The following is a 12,186-nucleotide window of genomic DNA, read 5'->3' as shown; positions in this document are numbered from 1 at the left end:
AAATAATTTCCTAATAGTAAGGTAAGTACGCATCGTACCTTGGTGGCTACTTAACAAATTGTCGTGATACTGAGAAATAACAGTCTCTGCTAAGTTTTCAGGAACAGCTAATTGCAATACAAATTCTCCACCTTTATCTTGGAAAAATAAACGGAATAGTAAACCGTTGCACAATATGTACTGCTCTGACTTATTCTGAACTGCACGAGCTGCTTTCTTATCAGCTGGAAGGATATCATGAACTAAATAATCGTAAACTGGCTTAAAAAATGGTGAAGTTTCTTGTTCAACACGTAATTGTTTAACATCTACTGGGAGGTTATAATCTCTAATTATCTTTCTTTGAATAACATCCATTAATCTATCTAAGTCTTGTTGTTTTGGGATGTGTGCTGACTTAAATTCAGTTATTTTTGGTACTAGTGGTTTGGGCGATGTATACAATTCAACTGGTACGTTTCGATGTGTAGTATCTTTGTTTTGCTTACTTTTGTCTACTAGTCGTTCCTCTGGAGGTTGTCGAATGTTTACATTACGTATTGGGGGTGGTGTTACGATAGGTGGCGTTATGATGGGCGGTGATCGATGTGCGTTTGTTTGTTGTCTCGTGATTATTTGTGGTGTAGCGGTAGGTTGAGGTGTAGGTCGCGTGTTTGTTGTCACTGGGTTTTGATTAATGACGGGCGTTTGTACTGGTTTGGGTTTATGTAGGTCAGGTATATTTATTCCCATTTTCTTGGCGTATGACCTTGTTACTGGTCTGCTAGTAGATGTGTTTGTAATCGGGTTAAGAGATTCAGTCTCTGTAATATTAAATGCAATGGGTACAACTTGATCAATTTCGGAATCGTCATCACGAGGGGCTCGGGAGAGAAAATCTGCTAAAACTAATTCAGTTCCTTTCTTATAACCAATTTGGAAAATGTATCCGGACAATCGTAATATTAGTTTCTGTAGACGAGGTGTACATGGCTGATCTTTTGAATTCCAAATTTGTACAATTGCTGAGTGGTCTACGAATGCATCAAATTCGCAACCCTTTAGTAAGTGTCGAAATGCTGAAACGTTAATGTAAAGTCCAAATAACTCTAATTCTGTGACGCTATATCGTTGACAGGCTTGTGGTAAGATTTTGGAATAATAACCTATTATGTGTTCTTTACCGTTTACTGTTTGTGTTAAATATGAACCTGTTGCGGTTCTTGAAGTGTCGCTATATAGCGTAAATCTACCTTCTTTTCTAGGCATTTGAAGAGTTGGTGGTTTAACCATTAATTGTTTAATTTCGTCAAATGCTTTCTGGTGTTCAGTAGACCAACAAAATTTTCGGCGTTTGCTTGCAAGTGTGTGTAACGGACGTAAAATTGATTGTATTTGAGGGAAAAAATGGGATACATAATTTACTGCACCAATAAATCGTTTAGTTTCTTTATGGGTTCGTGGGACTGGCAAATTTCGGATAGCTGCACACCTGTCGCCTAATGGTGTGATACATGCGTGTCCTGAAGAATTAATCAGGATGGTGTGTCCCATATATTGCACTTTATTCTTGAATAACTTACATTTCTTTGGACAAATTCTAAAACCATTTAATTGTAGGGCTTGTAAAACGGAAACAAGGTGCTGCTTATGAGCAAAATTGTCTTGGCTAAATAAAATAATATCATCATGATGGGCGATACAGAATTCTCTAGAATTTGGGATTTCATTTAAAATTTCGTCAATCTTTGCTTGAAATATACCTGGTGAAACGTTTAATCCTTGTGCTAATCTCTTATAATAATAATGCTTTCCACCATGATATGAAGCTATACCTGTGTATTGTTGGGCATGTTCGGCTAATGGTACACAGTGGAACGCTGATTTCAAATCAATTACGCTAAGAATCTGTGCATTAGCGTTACCTATTGTTTTCAAAGTTTCGGCCAATAATGGAAATGGGTGATTAATACGTTTTATCCTGGAATTTAGATAGCGAAAGTCTGTGACAACTCTTTTATCTTTTGAATTTTTCTTTGAAACAAGAAGGACAGGGGAAGTATACGATTGGTGTCCTACTGCTAAGATTCCTAGTTTGACTAATTTGTTCAATTCGGCCTCAATAACATGTTTGTCTTTGTCTGTCGCGAAGTATGGGCGAATAAAAAATGGTTCATCGTTAGAGAGGTGTATGTCAGCTTTGAAGTTTGGGCAGCTAGATAGTTCACCATAAAGTGAAAATGCGTTTCTGTTTTGTTGTAAGGTTTTATACAAATCTTCTTTTTCTCTATGTGTTAAAACGCTGTCTGTTAAATCAACTTGTTTTCTAATTATTTCTTCCTCGGTTAAAGATAGCAATGGGTCTGTACGTTCTAAATGTGGGGACTTGTTTGCGTTGTCATTGGTCAACTTTATTCTATCAATTGGTAGGTCGTTAGTAACTGTTACAAGGTTGGTTAAATGAAGGCTCGCGATAGGTTGATGTGTATTTAGAGATACGTTTCTGTTTGTGTTGTTAGTGATATCAATGTTGGTTTCTCCTCTGTGTAATTTTACTAACATATCTGATGGACAAAGTTTTGAAATATGGGTGGTTGCATGTAGAACAACATCTGAATTGCGTATAAAGGCGGGAACCCTTCCTTTTAATTTAACTGTTTTAGTATCACCGGGTTTAAGAAAAATCTTGTGTACTGGACGAAAGCTAAAAATCTTTGGTCTAATGCGAAATGTGTTTTCCTTAAAATTTAAAGTACCGTCGAGTTCAGACAATGTTTCGGTTCCAAGTATCAGGTCAATACCTGTCAAATTTTTAACGATTAATGCTGAAATTTTAAATTTGTGTCCTTGGATAAATAATTCGAATTGCACTAAGTGGTTGGCATATAAGAAGTCACCGTTACCTAATCGAAATTTGGTTGTGTTCACTTTAACTGGCTTTAAACGCGATAAATAAAGTGAGGAATTAACGTACGATTGTGAGATTATAGTTCTAGTTGAACCACTGTCAAATAAAGTTAAAACATTTCTACCATCTGGTAAATTTCCTTTAACGTAATTTCTGTCGTTAAGTAACAAATCAATATTATCTGAATTCCCTAAGTATTTTGCCTTAAAATTGTCGTATTTAGTATGGGGGGCCAGATTATAGGCGGCATCTAGTCCCCTTTTTAAAAATCCTGCTGGTGGCTAGGGTAGTAATTGTTTGACTGTTGGTATGGGTATGGCGGGGGATAGTTTCCGTAAGAACGGTTTTGTTGTCGGCAGTGCCTTGCTATGTGGCCTGGTTTCCCGCAGTAATAACAGGTTGGGGGAGGTTGTCTATATCTTGGGGTCGGTGGGGTCTGGAATCGGGGTTTGTATGGGCTTGGGCTTCGGTTTCGTCTTGGGATATAATTTCGGGTGGGGGAACGTGAGCGTCGAGTATCATCATTAAGGGATCGTTTTGTTGTGGCCATGTCTAACTTGAGAGAATTTATCTCATGTTGGAGCGATTCGAGACTATTAGGCCTATCTGTTTCCTTATTGATATTGAATGAAACTTCCCGTGTGGCATCATCTACGGAAAGGTCAAGGTAATTTTGTGTGCTATTTACAATATTTTCAATAGTGGCATCGATTGGGGTGGACATGGCTACAGCTGCTCTACATTTTGGTGGAAGGGTCGAAATAAATTTATTCTTTATCTGCTGGTCAGCGTATCCAATTCTGTCTGCGGCTTGTTTGATTTTGGTTAAGTGCTTTTCGGCGTTGTCGCCAGTGGTGTATGTAATTGAATCGTATTCTCTTATGTGCGCATAGATTGATTTGTTTTTACTAAACCTGTTGATGAATTGGGTTTTTAAGGATTCTAGTGAATCGAACTGCTTTCCCTCAATCCAGAGTCTAGCTTGGCCCTGAAGCCTACGTTTAAAAATACTTATTACATTAATTAATTGGGCATTGTTTAAAGGGTTTTCTAACGTGTGGGCCTCAAGGTAGTCGGTAAACGATAAGTAATGTGCACTACATTGGTCGTGATCGGTTATGGAACCGTCATATCTTTTGGGAAGGAAATCGGTTTGTCTTAGGTGGGGCACGGGGTGAGGATTGACGGGCTCATTTAAAATTACTTCGTTATCAACAACGTCGACCATACTTTATAATATTAATTAATCAAAATATCAAAACAATTTAGTGTATATATATGTAAACTCTCACTTTTTCAATCAAGGTTACAAATCAAAATCAAAATGGTTTTGACTTACCCCAAATGCTTCGGATCCAATTAAAAATGAATTAAAGGAATGCAAAAAGTGTTCAAAAAATGTCTAAATGTTCAAACAACGAATTAAAGAAATGTTAAAGGTGCTCATCAATGTTCAAATTTTCAAACAACGAATTAAAAAAAATGCGATAGGTGTTCATCAATGTTCAAAAAAGGTAAATGTTAAAAAAAACGATCGAAAAAAAACGGCGTGAAGTTGAAAGTCTCTAAACGAAACAGTTCTTGTCCGCTTGCTTCTGTTTTGATTCTTCTTGGGTCTTCCTCGATTATCTTCTTTGTCTTTATCCAATGGTTATAATTTCATAAAATTTCTGCTTGTCTCGATTTCATTCAAATATAATTTCAGCTTGTCTTTTGTGTCTTCCTCGATTATCTTTTTTGTCTTCATCCAATGGTAATAATTTGATCAAATTTCTGCTTGTCTCGATCTCATTCAAATATAATTTCAGCTTGTCTTTTGAGTCAAAGTAAATTTCTCTCCTTTCAAACAAATATGGTTATTTTTGTCTTCGTCTTCGTCTTCGTGTCTTGTTAAGTGTTTATTTCTTGTTTTCTCACTCCGTTCCTTATGAAATTCGGGTCTTCCACCATGTAATATAGTGTTTATAATGTTGCGTTGTTGAGGTACTAATGAAAGACTCTAACTCGCTTGACTGTCGTAACACATATATTATTTATTCAGTATAATACTTCAGTACAATATACAACTATAAGTATACATAAGGAACGGACAATCAATGATGCTGTCGGTGAGGTGTGAAGTGTGTTAGTCTGCTTCTGGAGAAGTGGCTGTATGGTGTGTCTGGGCCCTTCTGAAACTTGGGAGTATATTGGCTCAGTTCATTTGCATAATGTCATTACATCATCTGTGAGGGTAACGATTGGTCCTAAGTTGATCCAGGGGTGTTTAAGTGGGAGTGATTAACGGTATCATAAGGTATTTCTGTGATGGATGACACTGTCAAATCTGTACTTAAATAGTGTCCATCACTCCTGGTTTAACGATGGGAAAGGTCACAAAATTAAGCTAAGTGTTTTCTTTAGGGACTCTATTATAAACTAAATGGTCATTAAAACATCTGGACAAACTCTCCTTTGGACTTTCTGGGTCAAGTTTGTGAACCTATTTAATTCCGATACAAAGGTCAATTTCTTAAATATAAAAGTATATCTTTATATCACAATAAGCACAAAGCAAAATAAACATGTGTAAAAGTGATAATTACCGATTACACAAAATAAGTATTTAAAAAAATAATAATAAGATATACTGTGTATAATTATCATATTGCGTATACAGTACTTTTCACCATAAAGTTTAAAAAAAAGGTTTAGCCCGGGCTCGAACCAGGTACCTTCTGCGTATTGAGCAAACGTGATAACCACTACGCCAAGAAGCCGGATATAACCATATAACTACATAATGCTGTGGTGTGTGTCACACATTGTGGATTCTTAATTAAACAAATTAATTAACAAAAAATTAAAAATCCGGCTCTATAGCTTTGAGGACATGTCCCTGTAGTATGTTCATGCCAAATCCCAGCTCAATACTACAACTAATAAGGGAGGAGTAGTACTTTAAAAATCGCACTTTTTACTCAATAGTGTCCAGATGGTGGAGGAGAAAATGAGTAAGTACTAGACTCGGGTACCCCGAGTAAAAACGTACAGACAGAAAAGTATATATATATAATGGGTGCATAAAGTGAGAAAAAGAACAATCTTATACTATAGACAAATTTTCCAGAATTCTGGTCGCCACAGTGCAGCGCCCTCTCTACTGATACTGAACACTACTGACAAACTTGTTTTATAAGGAATCCGATGTTAGAATTAATTGTTAGTTAATACTTTTAGTATCATAGTTTTATATTTTTCATTTGATATTACTACATTTAAAACTTACTGATGGATCAAGGTTATAATTATTATTGTTAGTTAATGCTTCTTGTTATATTTTGAGTTGATGTTACGAAATTTAGTTGAAACAGCTTACACACCTTTTAAATAGATTGTGAAACCAAACTTGTTGTTTTTTAGTTAATGTTACGAAAATTTAGTTTTGAAACAACTTAAATTAGATTGAAATCAAACTTAATATTATCACTGTAAACCACATTCTTTGCATAGGCCTAACTGAAATATTGGTAGGAAAATAGTTGTTAACATTTGATATATATACATCAATGTACCAAGTATTGTTTTGTTCCACACTGTATTAATTGGGTTTACTGTAAATAAAGGGGCTATTTTTAAAGACCGTTTATTACGTTCTCAGTTTTATTTAAACGAAAACTTGACTAAAGTCGACTAAATAAATCAGAAATTTATTCTAATTTGTTTAGTTTAAAAGCTTATCCTATTATTCGTGCAATAGCCGGAAAGTGGCTAGGCTACTGACTGGGGAAACGTGCTAAAGTTGCTGTCGTAAATACATTCGTATATTTCAAGTCATAAAAGTTCCAATAAAAGGAAATTGGCTGTGTGGCTCTTCGTGTAAATCTTGTAGGCCCGGACCCAACGGGCATTTCTGGGCTACTGTCTCTGGGGCTACTGTCTGGGGCAACCTACAGGATAAAGTTGCTGTCATGAGTATTTTCGTCTATCCCAAGACGTAACAGTTCCAATAAAAAAGGAATTGGCCGTGTGGCTCTTCGTGTGAATAAATCTTGTAGGCCCGGACCCAACGGGCATTTCTGGGCTACTGCCTGGGGCTACTGTCTGGGGCAACTTACAGGATAAAGTTGCTGTCATGAGTATTTTTGTCTATCCCAAGACGTAACTGTTCCAATAAAAAAGGAATTGGCCGTGTGGCTCTTCGTGTGATTAAATTTTGTATGGCCCAACGGGCATCTGGGCTACTGTCTGGGGCTACTGTTTGGGGCAACTTACAGGATAAAGTTGCTGTCAATGATATTTTGTGCACCCCAATGTGTAACAGTTGCAATGCAAAAGGAATTAGCCGTGTGGCTCTTGACATGAATAACACCATTTTTTAGTGGTCACTTGGGGCTACTGTCTCGGGCAACTTACAGAATAAAGTTGCTGTCATTGCTGTTTTAACATATTGTATACACATATGGGAACAATGTCCAGCAACTTTTATCCGTGTGGCTTTTCACATGATTAAATCCATTTTTTACCCCTCTTATTTGGTGTCCCCAGGGTAAATTTACAGGATAGGACCCGGCAGCAATATTGATTATTGAATCTTGGCCATATATCTACATAATCAGCCCATCAGACCTTTTGTGGCTTTTCACATGAATAAATCTTCTGGGCGCCCGGTCTATCACTCTCTATCTTGCATTGAGTTCAACTGAGGAATTACCAACGTCCCTTTCTCAATGTTTACGTCTAAATCTAAAATTAGTAAAAAGTGTGAGTAGTGGTTATATTTAATTATAACAATGAGAACAATATAATGTGTCTTTAGTTATGGTGGCAATATAGTCGATAAAACTTGCACAATAACAATGTTCTATACAGAACAATATGATTAATAATAAAACAATGAGATTTGGAAGTGAAAGTCGGAGATGTACACAAAGTGTGTCGGGAAGTCAGGTGTCGGTAAGATGAAAGAATTAATATTCATTCATTCTTTGAACATACACCATTATATCGATAGCACTCAAAAACAATTTGTGCATCCATGAAAATAAATAAATAAAACAATGTATACTGTAATTAGTACACAAAAACAGATATAAAAAAATGAAAACAAAACAACAATAAAACAAGTTAGTATAAGTGCAGATTGATTGGGCATGTTTATTCATTGGGCATGTTTAATATTTGACCTTTTTCCAAACCTCTCTTAGTGGAAGTTTTACAAAAGTTCAAAAATCGTCATGTAATATCCTGTTACATATTAATTAATTCGATAGCGAACTAATTAACACATTTTGTGTACATTTCCCAAGTTACTGTATTTAAATTTCAATGGTATAGTTTTTATTAATCTCATTTTGTATTATTTATATAGACCATTGTATTTATTAAAGTTGAATTACATATTTCCATCGTTATTGTAACTATATCATTTAATGTGTCGCGTCTAAAAATGTTTTTCAATTTATTATTTACCGTTTATATATTAAGGTGATAGCAACTGTGATAACTGGACCAATTACAAAACCTATTATGTAACCTGAAAAATATAAGAACACATTTATTTATATTATGTAAAATTTAAATATTTATTTACGCCGTGCTTAAGCTGCCGCAGGGCAAAGTAAGAAAATCTTTTTTTTTTAATTTCACAAAAATTAGGTAGGCCTACTACAATGTAGTCGAAACATGGCTTCTGGCGTATCACATAGCCAAATAATATATACATTAAGCATGTGTGACAAAAATTGACATCCCCTTGATGAGCATGCGCAAATAACATATTCCTTGCGTTTGCCAGTTTGCGGTGCGTAAAGTTGAATCTATTACGAAAACGACATAAGGTCTGCCACAAGCAACGCAAAACTGCGGAAAGCTGATTTGTGTTCTGCTTGCGCTTGTTCTTTTGGTACATGAAATTACGTTGCGGCAAGATTGTTCTTCTAGTGGGAACCAAGATTAACAAGCCAACAGCTATGATATGGTCATATCCCTTGAGACAAAACGTAGTATTTTCTGGACCATGTACAATGTTCCTTAACAACAAAAAGTCGAATTAGGTCTACTATTATAACCCAATATAGCATACCTTTCATTTGATCACAATCGGATTCAAACATAACTTTCGTGTTTTCTGACGTCCCATTGACATTTAGATATGACGCTAATACTGTGAATGTATATTCTTTACTTGACTCTATTCCTTCTCCAAATACAACTTCAGTTTCTGTTGTGTTCCCTTGCAAAACTAATCCATCACCTGACAGGTCATAATAGTAGATCACCTGATTTTCGCACATAGAAGTTTTCCACTTTATCAGCAAATGCGTTCCATTTGTGAATGGATTACTTTCTATCAATGGCTCTATTATTGGAATACAAAATCAATTATTCAAAATAAAGCCTATTAAATACAGTTATATGAGGAAAAAAGTAAATAGTAGTATTTTTACGACAAAAACAAAATGTTTTATTTATAGACCACGTTACTTAGCGAGTAACTAATCAACCAACCTGAGGGTGCTGTTTGTACTGTTATGTCCTGTCCCCAACTCCCAGCAAAATCCATGTTATTAACAACCCGAGCATTTATAACATACGCAGTACAGCTTGACAGATCCGAAAATTCAACTTCTAATTGAGCACTACTTGGGCTGTCTAAGCCTTGTACATTTCCATCTATGTCCGAATATTTCACTTGATATTGAAGAATATAGTTACATTGGATTCGATTATACTCACTAGAAACTGGCTGAAGAACATAGTTTAATAGAAATAAATAAGTCTATTATATAATATAATCATCAGCTATTGTTTTCATGAATGTCAATAGAGAATTTCATATAACCTACAATGTAGTTTATTTAAAACTTGATGTCACTGTACCTTTAGACTCAAGATGATACGATTGTCTTCAACTGTTTTAAAATCTATCTCAGGTACGTCAAGAGGTTCTATAAATATGTAATTGATTAGTACTAAGAAATAAATGAAGTAGCCTCACAATCAATTAATAATGATTTTTTAAAACCATTTACACAATTGATGTAAAGCTAGCGGAAATATTTTATTGGATAAAATAAAAACAATCCCCAAAAACAATACAGAAGAAATGTAATTAATTGTTATGACTTGACACAAATTACGTTTAAAAAATGCTGTGTTACGTTACTGCATGGTAGGACTAGGATGTTTTGTTTGGTCATTTTTCTACAGCGCCATGAGCAATGAATGTTGGAATGCCGCTATATAAATCGAACGATTGATTGATTGATTGAATGAATGAAAGAAAGATCAGATATTAGAGTTTACCTGAACAGATGGTATTGGTTGTTCCGAGTGTACTTTTTGGCCCATCTACCTCAATACCACCAACCATCCTTGAGAGTTGAGAGTAGAATTTATATTGCGTATTTGGGGTGAGATCATCAATAACAAGAAATACATCATCATCTGGTTCATTTACTGATATAAATGAATCCATTTGCGACGATTTATATGCAAGCTTCCGATTTTTAATTGTTCCTGTTCCGTAGTCTTCACCAAGAATCCAAGTGACGTTAAACATTAGAGTAGTGGCTGTCTGGTTTACAACAGTTGGCGTTTCAGAACGGTATGGTAGTGCTAATTATGAAATTGAAAAAGAAATTCGCTAGGCACAGTGAGATGATTCTACATAGCCATCATACCATATTTTATTGAGAATGAAAGTATAACTTTCCATAGGCTTAAACTAACAATAAAAGTACCAGGACTAATACCATAAAAGATGTGACTTCTTCTCAGGCTCCAATAATATTCATTTCAGGTAGTATGCAAGGCTTAAATGATACTCTATATACATCGAGTAAGGGTCACGTCTATACTTTATAAGAAATCATAAGTGTTTCGTTACCTATGCTGCACCTTGGTCCAGACCAAGCCTCGTGGCATTCATTAGTACAACTTCCATCTCGATTACAATCTTCAGAGTCTTTGCAGTGACATGGAAAGTTACACAAAACACCAAAGAATCCAGAAGGACATGACGTAGGTTCTGTACAAAATGCAATATTTGTGTAGGTAACGACGTGGTAAAAAATAACATTTTAAAAATGAAAAAAATGTAATCTGTAATGTCAAGAATACCCTACGTATTAAAAAAAATCCTTACAGTAATTATTTGTTTACGCCTATTTATAGGTTTTCAATAATCTTAAAGATGAGGGCGTAAGTTGATCGCTCGTACAAACTAAATAGGCCTACTAGTGTTGTTTCTCCGCACAACGCCAATGGTGTTAGAGTCGTTATCGAATTGACCCATACCATGAAAGCCCAGTGGTCTAATATTATATGTATATATATGATAGGCCTTATACTGGAAATTAAATATTTTGTAAACACCGAGATTGAGGAAATATGTAGGAATGAGAAAAAACGCACATGCAATCTGCTTGATGACATTCTACCTGTATAATATTGATATTTATCTGAACATCATCATACTACCTAGACATTTGTTTCCAGTGTAACCAGTCAAACATGTTGACCCGGAAGTACATCCTATATCTTGATTGGATAGGCTTAGACTTCGATTACAATCTTCATTGGCACAGTTACATTTTTGCCGACAATCTGCTCCATAGTATAAATCCTCATCTGGGACATTGGTGTCGTCTGGGTATAAATCCGTACACACTTAAAAACATAATAGTCATTTTGTTATGTTTTGAAATATTTAAAACCATAGACAATTTTATATTTTGTTCATACTAATAGAATAGTAAGCCTATAACTACCATTAATGAAAGTGGCTTAGTGGTTTCGGCAACAAACTATAAACAGGCACAAAATGTTTAAAAGTCTGTCCTCGCTCATTTTTATTACTTATGTGTGTAAAGTTTTAGTAGATCAAAGAGAAATATAGAAGAATATTAGAAAATTATGAAAAAGTGTTTAAGAAAAGACTGCCCTACAGGTATAGCAAAAAAAATAAAAAAATAAATTAAATAAATAAACAGTAAACAAAGTTAAACTATAAACTAATTTCCATTTAATGAAAAGTTACGAAAAACAAACCTTTTTTACAATCATTTTCTCCAAAACCATTGATGCATGCACATCCAATTGGATCTGGTGGACATATCAGATGTCCATCGCAAAATCCTCTAGAACTACATATAATTTGGCAATCACGACCATAATAGTTATTTCCACAACCTGTGCAAATAACAAATTTTAAAAATGCATGATACATGTAGAAATACCAACAAACACAGATTGCTTTCAATTATATGTTTTACTTAATTTGAAAACAGCTTTATTTTACTATTACATTATTTGTA

General features: G+C 34.9%; 1 protein-coding gene across 1 annotated transcript; it reads right to left on the bottom strand.

The window, feature by feature from the left end:
* Positions 1-7,266: 7,266 nt before the first annotated feature.
* Positions 7,267-9,431, bottom strand: LOC140049853 (uncharacterized). Its single transcript, XM_072094803.1, has 4 exons — positions 9,377-9,431; positions 8,952-9,227; positions 8,339-8,402; positions 7,267-7,612 (listed from the first exon to the last, which is right to left on the bottom strand). The coding sequence occupies exons 1-4, from the start codon at positions 9,429-9,431 to the stop codon at positions 7,594-7,596; spliced, it is 414 nt and encodes a 137-aa protein (XP_071950904.1). The 3' UTR covers positions 7,267-7,593.
* Positions 9,432-12,186: the final 2,755 nt, after the last annotated feature.

The sequence above is a fragment of the Antedon mediterranea genome, chromosome 5 (genome assembly GCF_964355755.1).
Source record: "Antedon mediterranea chromosome 5, ecAntMedi1.1, whole genome shotgun sequence".
In the NCBI taxonomy this organism is placed as follows: Eukaryota; Metazoa; Echinodermata; class Crinoidea; order Comatulida; family Antedonidae; genus Antedon; species Antedon mediterranea.
Note: the sequence above shows the minus strand (reverse complement) of the source record. Positions and strands in the feature narration are given on the sequence as shown.